This window comes from Triplophysa dalaica, chromosome 16 (assembly GCF_015846415.1).
Source record: "Triplophysa dalaica isolate WHDGS20190420 chromosome 16, ASM1584641v1, whole genome shotgun sequence".
NCBI classification, from domain to species: domain Eukaryota; kingdom Metazoa; phylum Chordata; class Actinopteri; order Cypriniformes; family Nemacheilidae; genus Triplophysa; species Triplophysa dalaica.
The window spans coordinates 17,580,700-17,607,406 of NC_079557.1; the positions used below are offsets into that span (position 1 = coordinate 17,580,700).

A 26,707-nucleotide genomic window follows, 5' to 3' on the forward strand; every position below is an offset into this window, starting at 1 on the left:
ATTATGTTTTTTGGCTGTTTAGTAATAGATGTTCATGTTTCTAATAAATAAAAAACACCTAATATTTTGCATAACTAAAGTCTATTGTTCACCGCTGTCCCTCTTCTAAAGAAAACGACTAGATTTCTTATGGTCTATGTAAAGTCCCTCTTGAGAAGAACCCAAGTGCAGGCAGGCAGTGAAGGGGTGTTAAACAAGATTTATTAACAAGCAGGAGACAAAACAAAAGCCCACGATTGGGTAACAAAGACAGGACTAAATAATAATATACAAAACAAGGACTTTCCATTTTGGGGCAAAAAAACTAAACTAAATATGAACCGACACAACGTCTCAACAAACAGGCAAGGTTGTCCACAGGGTCAGGTAGTAAATGTTGTACTACAGCACATGACACGTTAACATACAAAACGAACTGGCACAGGACAGCAAAAACAAGGGCATTAAATAGGGAGACGAACAAAGGATACTTAAATTCAATTCAAGTTTATTTATATAGCGCTTTTCACAATGTGCATTGTTCCAAAGCAGCTTTACAGGGGCAAACAGGAAAAACAGAAAAGGTAAAACGCAGCACAGTGCATGGTGTTTATAGAACAAGCAACAACATTCGAATAAATAATATCTAATTAATAAATAAATAAATGCAGTCTCCCGGTGAGCAAGCCAACACTGCACTGCTGTGGCAAGGAACCCAAACTCCAATGATTGATTAATGGAGAAAAAGTTTATGATGTAAGTTTAGCATTAAATACCAAGTGTAACTTCAGCATTAATGTGACAAGTAGTCCTTCTTTGCTCTTGGTTGGGGATGTAGTGGTCTGAGCTGGGATGGTCCGATGGTCGTTTTTATCTTGGGTGGATGTGGAATTGCCTTAGATGGAGCTGGGATGGACAGTCAGTCTGGAGTTGTTGCTGGCGTAATCTCTACGTGGGGATGGGCATATGTCGATCATCTGGACCTGGTGGAATTTCTTCCTACCTCGGGATGGGCATCCCGAGGCGAAGGCAGGAGAATAATTAGCGTAGCTGCTGTTCATTAACTATGCATTAAGTGAAAGCTTGGCTGAAAGATATGTCTTTAATCTAGATTTAAATTTGGAGAGTGTGTCTGACCCTCGAATAGTATTAGGAAGGCTATTCCAGAGTTTAGGTGCTCCGTATGAGAAAGCTCGACCCCCTTTAGTGGATTTAGTTATCCTAGGTGTCATCAAAAGTCCCATGTTTTGAGATCGTAGAGAGCGTGATGGGTTGTAATGTGATTAGTGGTGGTAACGCCGTTAACGCAATGAGACTTTTATCGCGCGATAAAAAAAATGTCGCCGTTAATCTATTCTCAAAGTTGGGTAGGGAGCTGGGTCTATACTACGCAAGCTATGATGACTTTCACCTTGATATTTTAGCGCGGATGTATACCAGCTTAACTGCACTGTACGGGGCGAGAACGAGATTTTTCAACTCGCGTCATTCGCGGAAGCACAAGCCGCCTCCTCATCTCATAACCAGGGCTTCATTCGCGCGATTCAAGCAGCAAGTAGGTCTATTGCCTCTTTGCATTAACACATAAATCACTCGCGCTTGACACACCATTCGCGTTTGGTCTGAACACAACATAACGTTACTGTGAAATTACCGCATCAAACGTGACGTGCTAACATGTATGCAGCTATGAAGCCGCCGGGTTTGCTTCAGGGAATATTCATTTTTAAGAAGCTTCCCAATAGAAACATCGACAAGACTAAGGTTGTTAGCACCTTGTGCAATGCGGGATTGGTTTAAAAAAACACTTTCTCTCAACAGGTAGTGGTCTAGCTTTAGTTGAAACCAGTAACTTTGTATTGAGATCTAATGTATTATGGCTCCTGTATGACACATCTCTTGTTGCTCCCTAACTCTTTGTAAGTTGCTTTGGATAAAAGCGTCTGCTAAATGACTAAATGTAAATGTACTGTAGGAGCTCTTCCAGTCTCAAGTAGCCTACCACCTAAACGCAAATCATCCCTTAGCTAATGCGGAAGTAAACACAAGTTCATCTTATTGAACATAATTTAATTTTCATCACCAATTATCATAGTAGAACAGCTTTCTCAAGCAATTTGAGATGCATTTTGGAAACAGGAGATGAGCCCCTGGTCTAATGCGCCACCTGGCTTGAGAAACCCGTTCTCAAAGACTTACTTTTATTCATTATTTGGGTAGCACACATATTCTGAATGCCTTCGGCAGAATTCAAATGAGCCATTTTAATCTAGATTAATCTAGATTAATTCCAAAATTAATCTAGATTAATCTAGATTAAAAAAAATAATCTATGCCCACCACTAAATGTGATAAAAGCTCAGTTAAGAAAGTAGGGGCTAAACCATTTAAAGCTTTGTAAGTAATTAAAAGAATTTAAAAATCAATACGATACTTAATGGGTAGCCAGTGAAGCGATGATAAAACTGGGGTTATGTGATCGTATTTTCTTGACCTGGCAAGCACTCTGGCAGCTGCATTCTGAACTAATTGTAGTTTGTTTATTGATGATGCAGGACAACCACTATGTAGAGCATTACAGTAGTCAAGTCTTGAGGTCACAAATGCATGAATAAGCTTTTCTGCATCAGCAACACATAAAATATTTTGTTATTTGGCAACATTTCTAAGGTGGAAGAAGGCTGTTTTTGTGATATTTGAGATGTGATTTTTAAGTGACAGGTTGCCGTCTAACATAGGTCTAGGTCTTTAACTGTATTTGTTGGAGTAACAGTGCAGCCTTCAATTTGCAGGCTGTAATCGGAGATGTTCTGTTTACGTGTTTTTGGTGCTATAAGTAATATTTCCGTTTTGCTAGTTTAAAAGAAGGAAATTACTAGTCATCCAATGTTTAACGTCCTCGATGCACTCTGCAAGTTTGCCAGTTACTTAAAAAGGGACAGGTGTGGGTAATGGAAGACTGAGGGAATGCTGAACGAGAGAATGAGGGATCTGCCATGATTCTGCCACTAGACTAGAAAACAATGACTAAGGAGGCAGAATCATGACACAATTTAATCATTTTCATGTTTTCACTAACCCCCTTTTAATCAAAAAGTAATAGAGATGGGTGTCTCCAAACTTATATAGTGTGCATATTAATTATTATGTTGTTAAAAATTAGGGAGAAACAGTGTGGAAACATCTTAGTTAGCTATGAGTATAAGGTTGCAAGGACACATGGATTAAAGGGAAAATAATTCTTAAATTACTGAGATAATTTAAGTGAAATAGTTTTTCAGGCCAAGTCATATTCCTTTAAATATTAGTTTTTAAAGGGCCGCAAATCCAGGTGTTTTCTGCCATTTAAAAATAGTCAGTGGTATCCCCAGAATGTCTCTGTAAAGTTTCAGCTCAAAATACACCACATATCTTTCATTACAATATGTTGAACATTCGTGGCTGCAATGGAAAAAATGTGCCGATTTTGTATGTTTCTCTTTTAATGCAAATGAGCTTCTACTCCCCTCTCCGTAAGCAAAATATGATGTAGAACGCTTACACATGTGCTTTGGATGACATCAAGAGAAGCAATATGGCGTAAAGCGCAATTACGTCTGTATTGCCCAATCCAACCAAAACAATACACTAACTGCAATAAAAAACACCTTAATGCCTTGTTCATAAATACGAATTAAATGGAGCAGACAAAAACCCAGATAGAACAACATATGCTGTTTGAAATGCTGGCCATTGATGAATCATCATGTGCATGCATATTACTAAGAGACATAAACACGCATATAGGCAAAAACGTGCATTCAGTATACTTGTAATGTTATATGACAGACATGTATGTAAAGATCAGCAACCAGGTAGTCTTACAAATGCGCACTCTGTTTCGATCCGTATTGTCGCATTTATGACATATGAGAAAACACTGAACTCAAAGAGATAGACACTGCTATAACTTTCTTTCGATGTAATGAGTAAGCTTTATAGAAATGATCGGTCACAAGTCTTCTGAACCGATGGGCGTGATGCGTTTTACCACTAATGTTACGACATGACACTTGTCTTTGGACCAATGTAAAGTCTCAGGTTAAGTCGCTAACGTGCTTTACACATTATTTAAGAAAGGCGATTTAAAAACAATGTGTACTACTTACTTAGGTCCCGGAGCTAAGATTTTTCAGCCTCTCTAGCTACCCGGAGCTCTAGATCCGGACCTAGGGGTTGCATCGACTCGCTGTCAGCGTCGTTCAAATGCCCTGGCAGAGACATTTCTAACGAGTCCTGGCTTGTTTCTCTAAGTCTTTTTATTTTTCTTATAAGACCAAACAATGTGTTCTGAAACCCTTAATAATTAACAGGGGAAAAAGTAACAGCAAAAGTCACCAGAGTCAGAGAGCTTTTAATTTTTCTGCCTGTTGGCTGTGAAACCATATTCCTGAAGCTTGGATACACCTGACACCCGTTCAGTGATTGACTAGTTACAGTGACTATTAACAGTGTTTGACTAGATTTTCCCCCGTGACCCGAGGTAATTTGGATAAGCGGTAGAAAATGGAATGGAAAAAAAATGGACTAGATTTTCCAAAGCGACCATTAAGAAGGTAGCCTATCACTTTAACATTTCCATGGCGACGTGGCACTGCTTATCATGTGACACACCGCAGTCACAGCAGGGGTATGTTCAGTTTAAACCGGTGCGCAATGTTTTGCTACGCTTTAACGACATGTTTCATGGTTTGTGACGGGGTTGAGATACGCTTTCTCTTGTTTGGTGGGTGTGTCAAGAATGGCAGCCCAATCAGCAGCAACATGTATGTAACCCACGCGGAATTATAGAGACAGCTTGCATAATGGTTTCAAGTAAAGTCGTTAAAATGTGTCTGATGCAGCTCTGTATACACAACAATTGAAGATATTAGAAGAGATTTATTTTGCAGTAGTCAACAGGTAAATTCTTCAAAAAGAACACAAAGAATGGTCATCTCAGCTGCAATAGTTCAACTCTTGCGTCATCACAACATGGTGTTTGTCCACGACCGTTTCCGTAAAAAAAAATGATTGCAACGTTTTGTAAGGGCTGAACGCCGCCCAGGGACGTGTTGAAGGTCAAACGGTGCGCAACGTTTTGCTATGATTTTCCACGACACGTTTCCTGGAACCGGTTTGCAGGCATGTGTATATGTCTGAAGCCTACTATAAATATTAGGTGAGTTCGACTTGATGCGGTGCTGCACAGATTGATCAAAATCTGACTTGGAGCAGTGCATGCCGGTTAGAAATGTTGTACAACTTGGACCAGCGCTGACGCCATGGGACATTCAAGTGTGGCTTTAAAGTACCGCAAGAGCCAGTCTCATGAGGTATTGAGTCCCCCCTGGAATTCGGTCTCCTTTAGGACCCCGACTGGTACAAAAATTCAAATTTTTGTTTATGTTCGGTTAGTTCAAGGGCTAGCTTTTTTTTGGCAATCGCAAGCTAACCACATAGTTCTATGCTATGGTAGTGGATACGTAAGTTAACTAAAACATTTAGAACGATATTTGTTTGATTTCACTACCTACAGCCTCATTTACATACTAGCATAGCAAGCACATAATGTAAAAGACATTAATGGTCATTTTGGCAAAGTTCTAGTGACATGTTTCGTCATCTAATTTTGTAAGAATTGCAATCAGGCGCGAAAAGAGTATCCAAATAGACATTCTTTCAGCCAATAGAATCACTCTGGGTCCTAAAGGGGACTGATTTCAAGGGGGGACTCGATATACGCAGGATCTCAGGACCTGTCCCAAATGGCGCAATGCGGTCTCATGGACCTCCTGAGTCCACACATGGTGACGTCAGGAAGTGCAGACCTATAGGGCACATGGCACGAGTCCAAAAGGGTACATGGGACTGTATTTTGGGACAGACTTGAGGTCATCACACCGGAAATAGCAAGCGGTGCTTTCTAATCACTCTCGCGGTACTTTGTTGTCATTCGCTGATCAGCATATGTTGATATGCCACTCGAACATTGTGCAATAGATACTTATTTTTGTAATGCCTTCATCTGTCATGACGTAAATGCAACTGGTTATGTATATTGATTTATTGGTATACACTATTCTTCTGTATACACTTCTTAATATGAATATGTGTGGTTATTTAATATTTCTCTATTATACAGAGTGTTACAGAGCCCAGAGACAACCACACATCTACAATAAAACATAGCTTATTACCTTAACTAAGAAAATGCACTGCATTAAACGTTTTTATTCTTGAATAGCTGGCTTAATAGAAAATAAATAAGCAATTATGTGAATAAGTAACTGATTAATAAATTAATTTTGAATTTGATCAAAACAAACATTTAATAATGTATCCGTCCTGTTTACGTTAATGTCTGACATCCACGACACTCCTTCCATCCGTTCTGTGACTGGGCGTTCGCAAGGATTTCTGGGTAGGGGACTTCAGCGTAGTCTACATCAATGCGGATGGAATGTGACAGGATTGAGTCTGGCTCAGTGCCAGCCAAAACGCTGAATGTTCTCATCAATGATTGTACGTGTTAAAGGGTTAAACTTGTGGAATTTAAGACATTAAGGACAGGCAAGAAGCCTGCAGTTGACGGAAATCCGTCGTAGCGAAATGCGAACTTTAATCCATGAATGACGTTGCATGTAAACAAAGGAAGTCATGTGATGCAAGTGAGTCATCATCTGCTGACAGAGCCACGCCCTCACGCTCCTCCAGAATGATAACATACTTTTCATCATACACATGCTTTCCACTCTCAGACATTTCATGATCTTTCTAGAAATAACAGAAACGGTAACCATGTCATCAAGAAGACCTCATTCGTGATGACACAGCATTTTATTTAAAACATTCAGTAAGCATACCAACCTTATATATCCAAATTACATAATTTCCCCCTTTGGCACAGATGTAGTCTTATTTTGACCATGCTTATTACAACAGTAGTCTAAAAGATAACTCATTTATCTTTTAAAAATTAATCTGTAACACCTAAGCAAAAGTGTGCTCTGCCCAATAGCTTACTTTAAAAAAAAAACATTGCTTGTTTGGTTTACATTTATCCTACTTAACATCACCTGTCTCATTTATAGAATGTTTAGCAAGTAATTTCACTAAGTGTGTTAATTAATATAATATGTAACATAGTTATTATGAAAGTATATATAATATTCGTCCAGTGGGTGAGTGGAAGGGGAATGTCCTCTTATTAAATTCTTTGTCATCCCTGAGATCACTGAAGCTCGTCCGTTCTGTTTTCAAACCAAACTCACATGATAATAAACAATACGAACCATGTCCTGCGATGACGGTGTACGTGGATATCCCCTTCTTTCAATACTTTTCGGGCACGCCCCCTCGCGCTCGTTTCGATAATTGGCTGGTTTCTCTGCTTCATTTGCATACGACGTGCCTCCGTGCAGGCTTATATAGAGCACTGTTGGCTGAAGTAGGAAACGCATTTACGAACGCGACCTTTGAAGGCTCGAGTGTAGAGGAATAGCATTTTCTGCTGCGCAACACATACAGAAGTCTTATTTCAGTCGCGATTTTTTCGAAGAATTATCACTACAATGTCGATGACAGTGAAAGCGTATCTTGCTGGCAAGGATGATTGCAACAAGGAGATCCGTCGCTTTGCCGTAGACCAGGATGTCTCCACAAGTTTTGAATATCTAAAACGAAAAGTGCTCGATGTTTTTGTCGGTCTCAGTATTGCGCCCTTTCAAATGTACTATAAAGGTAAGTCCGATCTGTTTTATTTGGTTATATGTGTTATGTCTGTTGGACATTCAAAGTGTAATCATTATTTAAAAAATCTTTAAAAAAGTATTTTAAATACAATCTATAAAATTAACATTGCGAGTAACTTTTATATTATAACACGCCGTTTCGGCATACGTACGAATAAAATATTATTTACAACTAAATAATTTACAACATAGTGAAATGAGTTATGCCTTACAACACTATTGGTGGAATACTTTGGATACTGATACACCCACAAGCTATGTTCCAGCTAACACATTAACGTTGTGACGACGTACCGGACCATATTCGTTGCCCAATTTTGTAACTTTGTGACGTTGTTGGGACATGGTGATTACCTCCTGAAGCCATATTCGACGCAGCGACGTACTAAAAACGTTTCTGGGACGTGATGAGCATGCCCTAACGACCACAGTCACGTTGTTAAAATCTTTTTTTTTTTTAGTAAACAATTATCTTCCCTATTACCTCAGATGGAGGATTACATTAATTTGTGACTTAATCTGTGCGTTAAAGATTCAATTTTATTGGAGTAATTCTCTTATTCAAATATGTATGAAGCACAGTATACTATTATAAAACTCAACACAGCACTGTACATTACAATCAGATATTTTATTTATACTGTAGTTAATGACATTAATAATCAAAGATTTCAACACAATATAGAGGATCTAAAGCAGATGTTTATTGACAGAGATGAATAAACATAATGTTTAAAGCTTAATTTTTTTTAAGAACAACAATCAAAAGCTTCTTTAGTCACACTCATAAACATCAGGGTCCGTTCATTTAAATGCGCCCTATCGATCGAAACTCACTAAACGATGTGTTTACTCTCACATCTGTAGGGTATAAAGTAAAGAAAAAATATTAATAAACCGCAAAAGTAATACCAAGCAGTGAGGTAATAGGAAATGACCGTTAACGTTGTGAGCGAGCGGCTCTTTGCAGAACAGAGAAGGCGCAGTGCCAATAAATTGAAACGCACTTATAATTGTGGTATCGAAGTAAACTCCTGTTAAATAGCTGTCAGAAGTCGGATTTATAGCATTCGTCAATACATTATACTCTGACCATAAATGTTCCATACAATAACATAATAAATAGAAATGACCAGATTCATTAATCAAACGACCAGTAGGTTATCTGAAGACCAGAACATCACGTCGCTACAACGTTCTCCACAGGATTAATTCACGACGTTATTTTAGGACGTTTCTAGAACGTTAACAAAAATGACCAGATTCATTAATCAAATGACAAGCGTCCAGGTTATCTGAAGACCAGTACATCACGATGCTACAACGTTCTCCACGGGATTAATTCACAACGTTATTTTAGGACGTTTCTAGAACGTTAACAAAAATGACCAGATTCATTAATCAAATGACCAGCGTCCAGGATATCTGAAGACCAGTACATCACGACGCTACAACGTTCTCCACGGGAGAACATTGATCACGACATTATTTGAGGATGTGGCTTGGACGTTTCTGGAACGTAAGCAAAAATTCAAAGAAATTTAAAGTTGCGAAGAAGTCCTCGGAACGTGGTCACAAAGTAATGTCATTGTGACAAAATGAAGACGAACTAGCGCCGTCGTCAGAACGTACTGTGTTAGCTTGGTTGTGTATTTGTTTTTATGCAATTAAATTAACGGTCTATTAAGGGTCGGCGTCATATAAAATCCGATGTTTGTAACAATATAGCAAAATTTACTTCGAACTAAATGTAACCATTCGGACAATGATAATAAGCATTCTAACACCATGCGTTAATATTTCTGGACTTGCTGTATAGATGAGGATGGTGATATGATCGCTTTCTCCTCTGATGATGAACTGGTGATGGGTTTGACTTTGGTAAAGGATGACACCTTTCGTCTATTCATTAAACGTAAGTTCCTTTTATTAAAAATTAGACGCTGTCGAAGCTTTTCTATTGTTGAACAGTATAGGTCCTTGCTAGATACACATTTTTGTTACATGCACATAGTGCTATGTGAGATAGCCAGCTCTATTAAGGTAACTTACAGAATAAAATATAAATTAGATGCAGTCATTTTTTATGACATTTAGCCAGTATTTGCGTGTAATCTAAGAGACAAGAAACCACTTTAAAACGTCAAACAAGCACCTTGGTGTATTTTCCACTCTAATCTTGCTTTATTCCTTACCATTACAGAAAGAAAGGAACATAAACGGGACCTGTTCCCCCATGGGGTCCCTGGGTTTCCATTCGCCTCCCACTTTTGTCCTCCGGGACCTCCCCATATGGGCCCTCCTCATATGTGGCATCCTCATATGGGCCCTCCTGGACATCCCCATGCAGGGCCTCCTCATCACTCACCAATGCTGCACCAGGGTGTTACCTGTGATGGGTGCGAGGGGGTGGTGGCTGGAACACGTTTCAAGTGCACTATTTGCCCCGATTACGATTTGTGTTCTACCTGTCAGGGCAAAGGCCTCCACAAGGAGCACCCTCTCCTTCCCATCTTGCACCCTATGGCCAACTTGTTTGAGGTGAATGATCTTATTCAGCGTTTTGTTTCAAAATGTAAAACGATATGAAAAATAATCTTATGTTATATCTTTTAGAAGAAATTGAGAAATAAGATTATAACCAGTCACATCTTTTTGTGGTTCAGTGGTTCCCTCGTGGTAAGTTTTGGCGCAAAGCGAGACAATGCATGTGGTCCAATGTGCAGTCCCAAGCCCAAAACCAGGCCCAGCCTGCTCCCTCTGGAGCCCAGGAGAATCAGGATAGCTCTCCAAACAGTGGGGACAATGGTGAGACGCTGTTGGTCAAAGTGGCTAAACAAAGCTGATGTATATTCGGTTTCACAGACAAGGCTTAAGGCTAGTCCCAGACAAGAAATGTTTGAGCTGGCTTAACTGAAAATAAACTGCACTGACATATTTTAAAAATATGTCAGTGCCATTGTTTTGTCTCAATATGCACTCCAGTAATGTTTCTTTCTAAGGCATTATTATAAAAGGTACTAATATATTCTAATTAATAGCCAGGCTTAACTAAACCTCGTCTGTGAAACCGGGCCGTAGTTTTCTGATGATTTGTACTACTTACTCACATTGTGCCACCTCCCACACAAAACTAACCCCTCCCTAAACCTGGTTAATGAGAGGGTAGCACAATTTAATGGTAGCGGAAAATATTAGAACAGTAGAGTTAAATACAATAATAATCAAATCGAATCATTAGACCAGTGACGATTCACACCCTTAGTTTTAATGTGCTTTACACTATGTAGTACACTGAAAAAAAAAACTTTTATCCAAAAGCAATTTATCACTGTTACTCAATGTTATTTTCCCCCAACAGGTACAACTGCCTCCTCCAAGGCTAATGTGGAATACCTAAAGAACATTGGAGAAGGTGTGGCTGCCATGTTAAGCCCTCTTGGTAAACGTCTTGCTCGATTTATTCTTTTATCCCAAAATGATCTTGGATACTAAGCTCCGTCATGGTACATAATAGACGAGCATGTTGACCAAAACCTTTGAATAAAATGCTTTTTGTATTTACAGGCATAGATGTAGACATTGATGTTGAGCACGAAGGCAAACGGACCAAAGTTTCTCCAACTACTTCCAGTGGACCACCTAGTGGCCAGAGTGACAGTGGATCTATTGGGCTTCTCTCCAGAGGGTCAGGCCCAGAAAGTCAGGCCACCAATGAGGAAACAAAGGTAATTTCAAATCAAAAGACACAATGGTAGAGACGAAGAAAAATAGAAGTATCAAATCAAGTTAGATATTACATTTGAGAACCAACAAAGGTTATGATAGCTAGACGGAAATGTGACAGTCTGGTTATCCTATTAATGCTCTCTTTTGAAACCATGATCTGAAAGGGGCAGAAAGATCAATGCAGCGATGAGGAATGGACTCATCTCAACTCCAAAGAAGTGGACCCCTCCACAGGAGAACTACAGTCCCTCAAGATTGATGGGACAGAAGCCCCTCTAAGTATCAACTCCAGAACAGGTGCCACACAGGGTCCAACTGGTCTGCATGAAGCAGCTCTCTACCCACATCTTCCTCAAGGTATACTGCATCATTGGCTTATCCCTGATGACAAACTCATAGAAAAAAGTTCAGTTCTGGGGTCTCATATATAAAACTTTGTGTAGATTTCATCCTTGAATTGGGTACATGCACAAAAGGAAGATTTTGCATACGTTTTCAGATTTATAAAACCACGCGTAAGCCCGAGATATATGGAATATACGAGCCAATGGGCCGCCCTACCACCGAATCTGTGTCCACAATAATATCAAAGTGCATATTGATGATCATTGTTCTTGCTAGAATTTTTTTATATATATTAAATATGTATTAGAAGAACATGAATTCTGCCATTTAGTTTAAGAGGAATTGTAATGCACCCGCACTCATTGCTGTCATTAAAACACACAACATGTCATAGAAAAAGTGTATAAAAGCAATGGTAATAAGAAATAAATAGTTGAGAAATAGATCTATACTTTTTGTATAACTCTTAGATGTAACTTGAGTTTTCAACTCCATTAATAAGAGTAAAATGTTGTGTGTATAAAAGAGAAAACAGGGTTTTGATAAGAGGAAAGCAAGTCATACAGGTTTATAATGACAAGAGGGCATGTCAATTATGTCAGAATTTTCATTTTGAAGGTGAACTACTCTTTTAATCTGTAGCAGGCTGTTGCTAAGTGTTTTTTTAACACTCTCTTTTGGCATACCATTGTAATGACGTTGTGGAGAGTAGACAAACTCAAAAGCTGAAATTCTAAGCTTTACATAGATACCAAACTTGAATGGGTAATTCCCAAAGAGCGGGCAGCAGCAAACAAAGTTTGTAGGCGTGTGTCCGACAATTTTTGTGACCAATTTTGCTGCATCCACTCACAAAAATCCAGTTTTGATATACTTGCATTAGGAAATGCAACATAAATGTTATTATCGGCTGATACTGATAACATTACAAATGACCATTTATCGGCCAATACCGATATGGCCGATACTTTATTGTGCATCCCTACTTATAATCCTTCTTCTCACATTTGAGTTCACCAACTCGCCATCTGTGTCACCACTTCCCCTTATCTCCAAATGCCCTAAAAGGCGTACGCCAAAATATATTCAGACTTATAAATCCGTGCATACCCACACCTGTAAGCAATATTCGTTTGATAAATCATAAATCACCTGCAAGTGTGCTTACATGAATCCGCCTCATATCCCGCCCATTGTACATGCCCATTGTTACCCATAAATAGTCAATGCAAAGCACCTCATGAATGCAGATTCATCTATTAATAAGCCTGGCATCCAATCCGCTGGTTAAGCCTGACGTCACGCACCATAATGGATATTTACCGTTTCGTTTTTATCACACTTACTTTCTGCAATCTAGCTTGAGTCGGTATCGCCAAACTGCTGTCTCAAAAATGTTTGTATGCATGTGTCAGAGTTTCTGTGCAGGTGCGCAAATTTTTCTGTCAAGTTTTTTTTTATAAATCCCATCTTTAGCGTAGAAAGGGGCGTACGCATCTTTCAGGGCATGTTTAGTAATGGTTATAAATGAGACCCCAACCAGATTCAAACTACATTTTAAGTATTCTCTCTTGCAGATGCAGACCCTAAGCTGGTGGAGTCCCTTTCTCAGATGCTCTCCATGGGCTTCTCTGATGAGGGTGGCTGGCTAAACCGACTGCTCCATGCCAAGAATTATGACATTGGAGCTGCTCTGGACACCATCCAGTACTCCAAACAACATAAGTAAATGGGAAGCACAGGAAACAGAAGATCTGTGCTGTATTTACCCAATCACATTTGAAGTTCTTAGTCTTTACTAAAGCCTCTTCCATCATCTAGAGCTTTCTGTACTTTTACAATGACAATTTTTTTTTGAAATGTAAACCGAATTTAATACTCAGGTGACTTTGATATAATTTTGTTAACAGCCAACATGCAGATTACTTTCAGGTTTATTACTTGACATTTAAGTAGATATTTACATTTAAAAACATTTACTTGACCCATAACCATAATTTTTAGACAAATTAAATACTAGGTATTCCAAAATGTCTATCTTCAATAAAATGCTTCTAATTAAATAATAGTTGTGTTTGAATTATTTTTACATGTCATTTTAATTTGATGTGTCATTTTAAATTAGTTTGACGAGTCAAATTTATTAGGGTGCTTAAATGAAAGCAAGATGATAAACTGTTGAAAAAACTAAACTGTTGAAAAAACATCCTTGAATGTAAATGTTTCTAACATTAGTAGTCATTTTCAAACACATTAAAATGTGTCATCGAAATCTTCTTCAGTGGAAAATAGGGGGTTTAAAAAAAGGCCTGGAAACAACATCTTGGTAAGTGAAGGCTGGTTACACAGAGGATTTTCAGAACTAGTTGGTTCTGAGGTTAACATATGACTGTTGCTTTGATAGGAAGAATTTCCATCCCCACAAATGTCACCAACAGGCTTCTGTTTCCCTGGAACACCAGTGTCTGTCTTACCAGCCAGTGGACATCTGTATTCTTCTGAATTACTGTCCGTTAATGCTTCTGTTGATTCAGATACCACTGTGTTGTCAATCAAAGCTGAAGGAGCCAAATGATCATTCACATTATCCTCTTCCTGAGTGGAGACAACAGTGAGGAATTTATTCCATTTGGATGCATTGTTCTCAAGCTTTGATTCAGAAAACTTGCAACTAGACAAAGGTGTAGAAGGGTCTTTGTTGGGCTGGAGAAGATGTTTCGATACTTTAACTCTTGGATGATTATGACAGGAGTTATACTGGCCTTTATTACAGTTTGCCACTGTGTGGCTGTAACTGGTTGAGGCTGTATGGTAACTGGAAACGGCCTGAGGGGATGATGGGAGATGTGTTCTAGTCCATGAGACATTTTTTGGACTGTTATGGTGGGAATATTTAGAAAAACAGCCTTTATTCCACGATGAACTTAACTTCTCATGAAGCTGTAATTCCTGGAATGGAAACAAGAATTGTCAAGTTCTCATCCCCCTCTAGTGTAGTGTTGCAAAACATTTACATTTATATATTTGGCAGATGCTTTTATCCAAAGCGACTTACATTGCATTATTCTATACATTTGTTTTCTAAGTATGTGCAATCCCCTGGGATCGAACCCACAACCTTGCGCAATGCTCTTACCACTGAGCTACAGGAAAGCTACACTATATTTTTTCTACAGATACATTTTTACAAATGTCATGAAATATTTATTTAGCATTTGATTCATAATAATGGTGCACATATTTAACACAATACATGTCATTTTACCTGGTATGGCCACCTCTTAAAACACCGATTACCTGTCCGGGCCTCCTTATCCTTGAAGTTACCATAGTGGTCACCATCAAACTTTAGTTCAGAAACTAGTTGTCTTTTTCTGTTATAAAAACAAACATTCTTTGGTAAATACGGTCAATAATAAAGAATTGTATTCCATTTTGAAAACCATCATTGGGCCTCAGAACAAATTTGTGTAAATAGTTTGAGTAGTTCTGACATAAATTTATAGATTCCTGAAAATGTTTATACAAAATAATTTTACACCTGCTCCCTACCATGTGTAAATGATGTGTGAAAATATTTTATGTTTTATGTCAGTTGTGGCAAACCAATGACACTGCATTTTGAACATAATAATTTTTTTTTACGAGTTTATTTGCCCAGTTTTTTTACTGTTCAACCTTGGGTAAAATGCATCGCTCGTCAAAGTCCCCTTTTACCCAAACGTCCATTAGTTAATATTGCTGGTTAATGCCTTTTTATATTCAGTAATATTCTTCAAAATGATATACTGCCGTAAATATTCCAGATTCCCAAATCGTCTCAGAAAACGTACTCTCAGGAGAACCAGGTCGGTTTCAGAAGAGCACCAGTTACCAGACATGTTAATGAAATATTTATGGATAGGTACATAGCCTATTAGTTTCTTATGCATTTATGCAATATAATGTAGCCATGGGCATAAATTTCATATAACAGTTAGCGGCAGTCAAAATTGTTGTGACATATGCATGGAAGCGCTGTTTTATACTTTTTCATTGACAAGTGGGCTGCTTTCAGTCATCTGAATGTGCAACTTATCTGCAGTTTTACCTTATATAGAAAAATGGGTTCTGAAATTCGCTAAATAGTGTGGTTTGTGGGCCCCCCATGTGTGACACAGGACCTGAATGGCAAGGGGTGATGGCTGTGTGTGGCCATTAATAGGGCGTTAGGCTAATAGGAAAGTTTCCTTTCTGAATTACATAAACAGTGTAACAGTGTAACTTTATTTCCTAGTAAACTGTGGTAAATTCCTAGATACTGTAAAGTGTCTTTAAATCTTACCATAGTAAATATAAAAATGTACTACAGTACATTAACAAAGTTTAGGAAATTACTATAATATATTTCATTTTAATACAGTTTAATTTACTATAGTACAAACTAAAATATATATATTTCTTCCATGTGGTATATTACAAATACCTGAAATAATTAAAAAATATTTATGGGTGTATCCAAACCTGAAAAAGCAGTCCATTTCTGTAACTTACATCCTTATCATCAGATGATGCCTTCTCAATGAAACGTAAAGCCGCAATAGATGCCGATAATAAACAATTTCAGAATGTGATTTAGCCCGAAGACTCTGCACTCCCTTGAATGTTACGTTTATCAAAAGACAAAACTGAATGAAGCTTGCGCTACACCGCTACTTGCTAATAAAAGTGTTTAACATACTGGATAAATGTTTAAAAGTAGCTACTGAAAAATGAAGTCAAGTTAGTAGTGTCACTCTGTGTAGTTAACTACTCCCCAACACTGTTGGTAGGCAGGGATTATGCTAATAATGAATGAGTGTGCATGCACACCCTTATTTACAAACGATTGGAATTCATTAACATAAATGCATTTAACAATCAAATCTGATGTTTAAGAAGAATTTGTGAATCCGGAGGAGAGTTTTCGAGAAGGTCCGTTTCACAATCAAATTACTCGCTTTAGGAATGATGCCCACTGTACCTTAATGGACCAGTCAGTGAAATCTAGCAGCATCTAGCACTGAGGTTGGGAATTGCAACCAACAGCTATCTTCACTTAGATAGCTCCTTTTCGAAGCACTACGGCGGCTAACATAACGTGGCCAGTTAAATGTAAGGGGGACCTGCGTGTATGTAGTACATAGAAATAGCTCATTCATAATAAAAACATAATGCTTCATTATGTAAGGTTTATAATATTGCATTTCTGTTTATAGCTCCTTCATAAAATTACACAAAGCACATTTAAGAAAGGCATTTGAATACTTTGTACGAATGCCTTTGCATGCAACTGACCTAGTTCCTTGGGTCCTGAATTGGTCTCTTTTTGTGTCAATATTTTCTTCTTCCTTTTCTTCTTCTTGTTTTGGACCTTCAGTTGTTTGATTAACATATTTACTCCAACAGCTAACAGTAGCCACTACCTGGTACAGACATAAAACGTGTTCAGTAATTTCTTCCAAGAAACACATTTTAAGTATTATATAATGACAGAAAAAGCATGTTCCAAGAAAAGATTTGCAGTGTCTTTTAAACGGAACGCTTGTGGATGTAACTAGTATTTTAAACTGTCGTCTAACATTTACTTGTTGGCTGTAATAATTATTTAACTTTGCAGAAAAAGACTGTAAAGACGTGATTTTATCAGGTATTACGTAATAGGATGAATTATAAGATGACAAATAATAAACAATAAGGTACATTTATTGTTACGGAAATCTAGTCCCAGACTAAAATTAATGTTTGAGCGGCTTAAACTGAAAATAACTTGAAATATCTTAAAATGTGTCAGTTTCCATTGTTTTGTCTTCACATGCATAGCAGCAATGTTTTCTTCTAAAGCGTTTTTATTAAAGAGACTATTCCTAATTTAACTATAGTCCTGGGTAATTAAGCTAAACCTTGTTCTATATTTATACACAATAGTACTTCATATACTAGGGTATAATCATTATTGTCAGCCCACTGACCAGCCAAAAGACTCAAAATATGCACTTTACCTCGGATTTATTTGAATTCAGATCTTCATTAAGGCATTCATTTTGAAAAACGTTGTCTTGCTCCCTTCAAAACAACAAAAAATATCACAATTCATAATTTTATTAGTGCGGTTAGCCACCAGGATTCCGAAGGTCTGCTTACCAGTGTGACAAAACTGTTTCAGTGTTCTCCTCCAGCAGATCTCCACCCAGATAATTCAGTTTCTGAACATGCCGTCTACAGTCAGCAGCAGCGCCCCGACCAAACTGCTGTTAACAGATACAAGCACATAATCACCAGTAGATGGATCAGTTACACAGTTTCAAACTAAGAAAATGTGGGTGTGATTTTTGATGCTAACATTTGATCTTTCATCTTCGTAATGCAGTTAAAGTATATTTTTCATCTCAGAAGTATTGCCAGATAACGCAATACCTTAATTATGTTGACATTTTCTGTTGCTGAAAAGTTACAATTTTAGCTTTTTCCCGAATTGACTATTGCAATGCATTGTTGGCTGGAGTCTCAAAAGCCATCCTCAGTAAACTACAGTTGGTACAGAATTCTGCTGCTGAGGTGGTTTTTGAGACCAGAACCAGTGCAAGAGTTCACATTACACCCATCTTAAAAACCTTGCACTGGCTTCCGGTCAAGTTTCGAATTGATTTCAAAATTTTCCTGCTGACTTAAATGATTTAGCTCCTCAATATCTATCAGAGCTCGTAGTACCCTACACCCCAATACGAAACCTCCGCTCTACTGCAGTTGGTATTTTAACTGTTCTGGCAACTCTATTAAGTATTATGGGTGACAGGGCTTTTTCCTCACTGGCCCCAAAATTATGGAATCCTTGCCCTCCAAGATTAGAAATGCAGAATCTCTAAATATAATTTAAAAAAAAATCGCTTAATACTTTCTTTATAAGGGTTGGTTTTATGTGACAAATGTATGTTGTCTTTATTTATATTTGATTTGTATTACATGTATATAATCTGTTTAGTATAATTTCTTGTATTTATTTCTGTTTGTTTCTTCTTTTTATTTAGTTTGAATTCTATTATATTAGGAATTTCTGTTACCTATTTTTTATTTGTCATCATTTATGTTAAGCGCTTTGAAAAGGCACTATATAAAATAAAGTTAAATTTATTATAATTAATATTAACACTACAAGCACATTGTCAACACTACACATACTTCTGTTAATATACAAATAGTGGTTGCATGAAGCCAGTTTCAATTTTTAACTAGATAAGTTTGTTTAGTTTGAGAAAACTCTGGCTTTTCGGGCTTAAAAAATTGGTTATTGCGAAGGTAACAAAGTGATAGTTCACCCAAAAATAAAAATTGTGTCATCGTTTACTTACCTTCTTGTCATTTAAAACCTGTATGACTTTCTTTCTACCACAGAACACAAAAGATATTTTGAAAAATGCTGTTAACTGGACCTATTCACTCGCATTGGTTTTTTGTCCATGCAAAGAAGTAAATGGGGTCCAGTGCTGTCAAGTAACCAACTTTCTTTAAAATATCTTTTGTGTTGTGTGTGAGAAAGTCATACAGATTTAAAATTACTTGAAGTTACTTTTTTGCAGAAAAAATATCCAAAAACCACTAGGCAAGTGATATATATTTTGTTTAGTTGAGTACTACTTACAAGATATCAAATGTTTCCAACTATTTGTAAATCTTGAGAAAATTGTAATTTTAACCAGTGACACGGACCGTGTCTGGCAGTCGCCTGTCTGTGGCGTCATATCCGTGTTACCAAAGACACTGGGTGCTTCTCTATATGCCTTCCTTCCTCGCTGATCCCTCCTCCATCCTATGACACGGAAACCGATCGAGGATAGCCATCTTTAAGGCATCTTTAATGACGGCTCTATTCTCTAATTGCACTGGGAGGAGGCAAGGATCGAGGAGGCTTTATGAGGAGTCATGAGCGAGGATACACGCGTGTCTCCTTTGAGGAAGTGTTTTATCCACTAAACCTGACGCGCGTATTATTCTTCTCCCCCTGCACATAGTCACATCTTTATTCAAACATGCATAAATGTGATAATTACACTTTTTTTGTAAATTTATACCTATTTCAGACAGTATTGTTAATATTCATAAAGTTAATATAGTTCATATTTATGTATAACATATATTTGATAATCCTTATATACATTTCTGACCACTTTTAAGCATGTTTTTAAATTATTTTATTGTAGTGGGGATTATGAAATCTGCCTGAAGTACGTATTTAACTTCAATGTGCAATGTGTATAGTCATCGTTAATTGAGGACCCTCACTTCTTTTAATTCCTCCGTCCTCGCTTTTCCTAAATCCCTTCCCTGGCATCCTGAAGGGGTGGAGCTTAGATGTGAGGAAAGGAAATGAGGATGCACATATAAGAATTGATAAGCACCCAGTATGGGTACTTCTCAATATGCCACCTCGTTTCCTCGCTCCTCCGTCCTCCATCATTTGACCCGGACACCGTTCGAGCACAGCAATCTTTAAGGATGTCTAAATTATCTAATAGAGGGTATGCATTGACTTCATTTTTCCATGTGAACTCGCCGGGATACACTCCCTTGAGTGGTAAAACTAAGGCAAAATGGCTGCATTTAATAGGAGGAACAAAAAACCGGGACTAAAACTCGCAATTATTTGCTGAAACTACAAGCAGCTGGACTTGACGGTATCCCTAGAGGGTATGCATGTGTTGTCACTTTCCCACGTGAACATGCTGGAACGCGCCTACTTGAGTGGTAAAACACTGGTCAAAATGAATTGTTATGTAACACCCGCAGGGGGGCCACAGGAGGAAAAAGAACAAATATCTTCCCTACAACTACAATGAGATCTAATTCTTTATTGGTCACAAATAAATAAATAACAGATCATTCAAAATTATTAACCATGGGCACCATGGGCCAGAGGGGGCACCAACGTTAGTGTCGAACAGCTGGATTATGTACGAACAGACTTACCAAAAGAGGGCGATAGCTTCACTGCATTCCCTCTAATCACGGCAAACTGGATTCCATCAGCACCCAGTAAACACGCTGTTAGATAATGCCCCCCCTGGGCTCAGACAAGAGGCATAAGAAAGGGAAACAAGTTTTTATTTAATAAAGTTACATGTTGACGTGTTGTGGTGACAGTCTGGAGCTTGTTGACACTTAGACCCGCGGCAGAAAACACACTTTCAGAGGGCACGGATGTCGCGGGAATGTAGAACTAACGCATCTGGAAGCGCGTCACATTTGCTTTCCACCAGTCAGTCTTATCTAAACATATAGAAATTCAATCTGCTATACCACACAAAATACAAACATTCTTTTTTATATTCATATACGTCACGTCTAAAAGTAGGCAGGGAAACCGCCGGTCGCACCGTTATCTTCTCCTTTCCAAAGCGCACGGGCAGCCGATGCTAAGCATACATGAGATAAGTTTATGTAAAGGTTAAATTGATGGCTAGCACCGAAATTCCGTTGCAGTAGCTCCGCTATTAGCTTTGCTGAGCCGCAGACACGCCGGGAAGACAATTAATGTCACAGCGCATTGTGAGTGCGATTGTCCTCTGTCTTCATTTGAAATAAAGAACTTGAGCTAGAGAAAGGCAGTGGTACTCTGTTTGGAGGAGTATAGCCCTGACGAATGTGGCCTCAACAATCACAAGAATTGTTTAGTCAAGTGAATTGCGTGATCGGACTTTAATCTAGAAAACGTTTCTGAGGGCATTGTGAGAATCTGGATTTCGTCCTGTCCTCTACAAATATTGCATCTGTGTTTAATACAAAGTTCATGTATCATATGTATTCATTCCTATTAATTCCTATTAATATTAGCTTCTATTCATATAAGATGTGCCTTTCATTCTTGTTGTTTAACCTCGTTGGAAGTTCTATCATGTCATGCTGTCTTATGTTGATATAAGTATCTGTTGTTCTCCATATCAAGGTTCCTAATGATGCCTATGGACGATTGGTCTGTTATTGTAATAATGAATATGTAATCATATCTGATTGTTCAGGAGGAAAGACTAAACAGAAAGTCTGGTGATTTTCCACTGTTTAGGTGGTTTTATATGACGCCTCCTAAGACAAAATTATAAGTATTAGTCCTAAAACAATAAACATTGGACTCTGATTGAACAAGCACTTGTGTCTGTGTCAAACTTTGTCTCCTGGATCCAGAAACTCTGTGTGTTCCGTCGACTAGACTCTTCAACCCTAGAATATTGTTAGACAAGGGGACGTAAGAAGTTTACATTCTTTCAGTTGGGGGCTCGTCTGAGGGGAGACTCTTCTCTCATTGAACGAAAGAGAACAAAATACCTCTGGCACACTGACGATCGGACACAGACCTACATTAAAAGGGGTAAGTGTTTTTCTATACAGTTTTTATGACTTAAAGAAATCTAACGCTTACCCTGTAGGATTCTTGTGTGTTTAAATTCTTGTTAGTGGGAGTTGATTCTCCCATTGTTGTAACACTGAGGCTGGCAACAGTAATTAGTAAAATAATTATTAACGAATATGAATAGGTTTCAATTCATGTTAGTGGGATTCGACTTCCCATTGTTGTGACAGCGAGGCTGGCAACAGTAATTAATAAAATAATTATTAACGCACGAATATGAATGGTTAATGCAGTCTTGATCACACTGTAATTTGGGATCGAAGTGTTAGCTTTGAGGTAAAGGCTTTGTTACTCACAAAAAAGAAATAAAAAAGAAATAAAATCTGTTTAATGGTTATTCTAAAAAATAACATTCTTACAGTTAAAATTGAAAATATTATTGATATCACTGTTACTGCATGTATTGAAATATTGGTGTCAGAAAAGGACGGTGAATATAATATCCACCTCTGAACACAATATAATACATGCAGCACTGTTGAAACTGTTGGTCGATTGAACACGAGGGTTTTTCTTTGTTTTGTCTGTACTGTACTGTCTTATCACCGCCGGGTTTGAAAGTGTAAGATGGAAAATTCTGTTTCGAGGCCACTGCCGGGTGAAACGCCAGTCGCCTGTATGTACAGAAATAATCAGGGATTTTATACAGATCCAGTATGTTAGCAATCTAGCAGGATGGTTGGAGGGAATAAAACCGAAAATGTTATATTCCCTATCCGAGGGAAGGGTCCTTTTCTGATGAGTGTATGTTATTGGCAAAGGGCATGAGACCCAATATGGGATTATCAATACATGTTTAAAGCTTATGCAGTATGGAAAGACATGAAATTGTTGCGTATGCAAATCAAAACTGCCCCTTGCCAAACACAGACTTCTCCCTCTGCAGCATCACTGTCGAAAAAACCAATAGAGATGAAACCAGAAAAATTAATTGATAAAGCTAATGTAACTACAAACCCTCAAAATTCAATGGTTTGGGTAAGAGCTGGAAACACGCTAAATGATAGACCGTTGAGAAAAGTTTGCCCTCCCCACAATATCAATTGAAAATGATAAAATCACAAACAGCGATACGGGGGCAAACCCACATGCGTTGTTTGGGAAAATTTTACAGATGTTGAAATATTTTTTTAGACAGATAATAGTGTTTCTTGATAAATTTTTAGAGAGTCAACAGGTCTTATCTTTTGAAACAGGCAGCAAGAGACTCAGCTGCTCAATTTTTTGTACTTTTTAAGAAAGCATGGGTTGAAGATTCTAAATTGCCTATGAATAATGATATAAAGCCTCTATTTGTCAATACTCTGTTAAATAACATGAATCATAAACAAGCGCAATTGATCAGAATAACTTGCATGATATGACTTTAGAGAATGCCATGTTTACAGGCTATCTAGGAAAAAGGAACATTGAACTAACAGCTGTAAACCCTAGCCAAAGGAAGAAGTCTGAGGTCATTTGCTTTCATTGCGAAGGAGGGGCGATTACAAACGAGAGTGCAGAGAGTTGCACAAGTTTCGCACACACACACCACAGAGCAGACATGAGAACACCGGTGGTTCATATCCTACTGAGTGACATTCAAAATCAAGCATAGGGATACTCACAGAGAGATGTCGGTTCTAATTTATGTGAGATAACCCTAACATTTTCGAGTAATGTGGAGGCCAATGGCATTAAACCATTCTTCCATAAATTCACAACTATTACAGGTGCTCCACTTAATCTTTTAGGTCGTGATATGATGCATAAATTAGGCATGGACATTAAGTTTACTGATAACTCAACTCAACTCAACTTTATTTATATAGCGCTTTTTACAATTTTCATTGTTACAAAGCAGCTGTACATGAGACACATTTAATACAAGTATGAATTCTAAAGCAGCCCCCCCGGCCAGGCAGATAGTGCAAAACAATATGCAAACGGTGGTGAGGAACCCAAAACTCCCATCGAGAAAAAAAACCTCAGGGGAACCCAGGCCCAACCAGGGGATTCCAGTTCCCCTCTGGCAAAAGCTGCTGCCTCTGCACAAGCTCATCAGTGCTTGCACAACAAGGCTTAATAAAAATATAAAAATTAAAGATTATCATTAACAATCTAATAGCATTTGAAATGTTGTAGAAAAAAACAAAGTTTTTTTTTTTTGATAACAAGGTTGTTTTTTCCTTTCTGTCTAGTTTACAGGCATCCGTCGATCCTCTGCCTACGAGTGGACTGATAAGCGGCTCAAGGATAACTCCCTCCGGTAGCAGCATATCTATAGGGGCGGACACCATGATTAACCCTTTGTTATGGTCTCAGTTCAGGGATGAAACTGGTTTCATTGACATGGGTCCTCATCGGGCTAAACTTAAAACAAACAAACCTGTCTACATTAAACAATACCCTTTGTCTAAAGATAAGGAACAAGGCATTCAACATGTGATTGAAAACTTTGTCAAGCAGGGTGTCCTCGAACAAACACACTCACCATATAACACACCAATTAATCCTGTTTTGAAAGCGGATGGGAAAACTTGGAGATTAACTCAAGATTTAAGAGCAGTTAATCAGTTAATCATACCACTCGCACCAATTGTGTCTGATGTTTTGACTGTTATGAATTCAGTGCCACATTCGCACAAGTATTTTACAGTAATTGATTTGTGTGCAGCCTTTTTCTCTGTGCCTGTACACCCAGATACTCAGCCTTTGTTAGCATTTACATTTAAGGGGCAGCAATATTCATGGAAACGCCTTGCTCAGGGCTATGTAGACTCACCCGCTGTCTTTTCTGCAGCAGTGCACAGAACTTTGGCCAAAATGACTGATTTGCCTTCAACAGTGTGTGTGCTTCAGTTTGCAGATGACATACTCGTGTCGGGGGAGACGGAGGAGGACTGTGAAAAAGCATCTATAATTGTTTGCAATGTACTTGCCGAAACAGGTTTTAAAGCCTCGAAAGAGAAACTGCAATGGGTTCAATCCAAGGTAACCTGTCTGGGACATGTGTTGAGGCAAGGTCTCAGAGCAATATCTACAGATAGGGTCCAGCTGATCAGAAAGGTTAAGTCCCCACGAACAATAAAGGAGCTACAAAGCTTTCTGGGACTAATTAACTAATGTAGACAGTGGATACCTGACTGTGCGATTCACGGCACCTGAGGGGTCTGATAGATCACAAAGCTCCGCCAAACACATCATTGGAGTGGACTGCGGAAGCTGATGAACATTTCAATGCTTTGAAAGCAGCCATCACGACGGCACCAGCATTGGGCCTGCCGGAGTACACCAAGCCTTTTCACTTGCATGTGAGGGAGACAGCGGGTGCCGCCTTAGGGGTCTTATTGCAACTTCATGGCTCAACATATAGGCCAGTTGCATATCTGTCTAAAAAGTTAGATAACATAGTCACAGGTATGCCAGCATGTCTTCGTGCTGTAGCGGCATGTGCTCTGATTGTACAGATGGCTGAGAAAACTGTGCTGTCACACCCTTTAATATTATATGCATCCCATCAGGTAGGTGTAATTTTACACAACATGCAAACACAACACATGACAGCGCAACGACGCTCAGGTTACGAGGCTACTCTGCTGGCAACAAAAAATCTTAGCATTCAAACTACAGCAAACATTAATCCTGCTTTGCTGGGTATTTTGGGTATGGTAGACATGGCAGATTTTAATGTTGAACATGATTGCATCTTTGAACTGACCACCTCTTACTCTTCTAGGTTCGATCTGTTGGACACGCCCCTAGAGGGGGGAGAACACATTTATGTTGATGGTTCTTGTTCAAAGCCATCTGACGGGGTCTACCTCTGTGGCTATGCTGTGGTTTCCGAGTCAGGAGAGGTAAAAGAAGCTTTTGCTCTAGATTTCAATTCAGCTGCAGAGTTGATAGCATTAATACGGGCCTGTGAGCTGATGACAGGAAAGAGAGTAACAATTCACACCGATTCTCGGTATGCTTGGAGTGTTCTTCACCATTATGCCAGAATGTGGGAAGCGAGAAGTTTTAAAACTGCTGATGGAAAGCCAATAGCACATGCAAATCTGATAGGACAGTTGACTGAAGCAGTTCAGCTTCCGCTCGAAGTGGCCATAGTAAAGGTCAAGGGTCACGCTTCGGGGGAGGATGAACAGACTATAGGCAACAGAAGGGCTGATGAAGCCGCAAAGGCAGCAGCCCAAGCTCAGATTAAATCACCATTTCATCCCAAAAAATGAATCAAAGGTAGCAATGACGGTGCACATAACGAATGTATCTGACATTGATATCAAATTCCTGCAAAGTCAAACAACACAGGGAGACTTAGAGCATTGGAGAAAAAATGTTTGCACTCCTGATAAGGAAGGGATTATAAGAGATGGACAGGGTAGAATAGCACTACCGAAATTAGGGTTAATCATCCTAATAAGACATTACCATGGGTTATCTCACACCAGTTGTGCAAAAGTAGTTCAAGCAATTAACC

At 38.5% G+C, this 26,707-nt stretch overlaps 2 protein-coding genes across 4 annotated transcripts in view; one reads left to right on the plus strand and one right to left on the minus strand.

Moving 5' to 3' along the window:
- The first annotated feature begins 7,444 nt into the window (after positions 1–7,444).
- sqstm1 (sequestosome 1) lies at positions 7,445–13,891 on the plus strand. Its single transcript, XM_056769412.1, has 8 exons — positions 7,445–7,740; positions 9,571–9,666; positions 9,955–10,292; positions 10,418–10,559; positions 11,113–11,193; positions 11,319–11,479; positions 11,645–11,837; positions 13,403–13,891. Exons 1-8 carry the CDS (start codon positions 7,572–7,574, stop codon positions 13,552–13,554), a joined length of 1,332 nt encoding a protein of 443 aa, XP_056625390.1. The 5' UTR covers positions 7,445–7,571; the 3' UTR covers positions 13,555–13,891.
- mrnip (MRN complex interacting protein) overlaps positions 13,742–26,707 on the minus strand; it is a 52,606-nt gene continuing 39,640 nt past the window's right edge. Inside the window, exons 3-7 of one of the 3 annotated variants that reach the window (XM_056769415.1) lie at positions 17,988–18,091; positions 17,846–17,909; positions 17,142–17,269; positions 15,091–15,199; positions 13,742–14,774 (exon numbers count right to left, since the gene is read on the minus strand). In XM_056769415.1, the coding sequence (XP_056625393.1) occupies positions 14,079–14,774; positions 15,091–15,199; positions 17,142–17,269; positions 17,846–17,909; positions 17,988–18,091 (1,101 nt within the window). In that variant the 3' untranslated portion in view covers positions 13,742–14,078. Of the gene's footprint in view, positions 14,775–15,090; positions 15,200–17,141; positions 17,270–17,845; positions 17,910–17,987; positions 18,095–26,707 lie in introns of all 3 variants that reach the window. The other 2 variants (XM_056769413.1, XM_056769416.1) reach the window with 2 other exon arrangements.

Bases quoted from the DNA above. Each gene is read 5' to 3' on its own strand.
- sqstm1 (XM_056769412.1), top strand. From the start codon at position 7,572: ATGTCGATGACAGTGAAAGCGTATCTTGCTGGCAAGGATGATTGCAAC. The intron at 10,560-11,112 runs GTGAGACGCTGT...TTCCCCCAACAG, and splicing joins TCCAAACAGTGGGGACAATG to GTACAACTGCCTCCTCCAAG. The intron at 11,838-13,402 runs GTATACTGCATC...TCTCTCTTGCAG, and splicing joins CTACCCACATCTTCCTCAAG to ATGCAGACCCTAAGCTGGTG.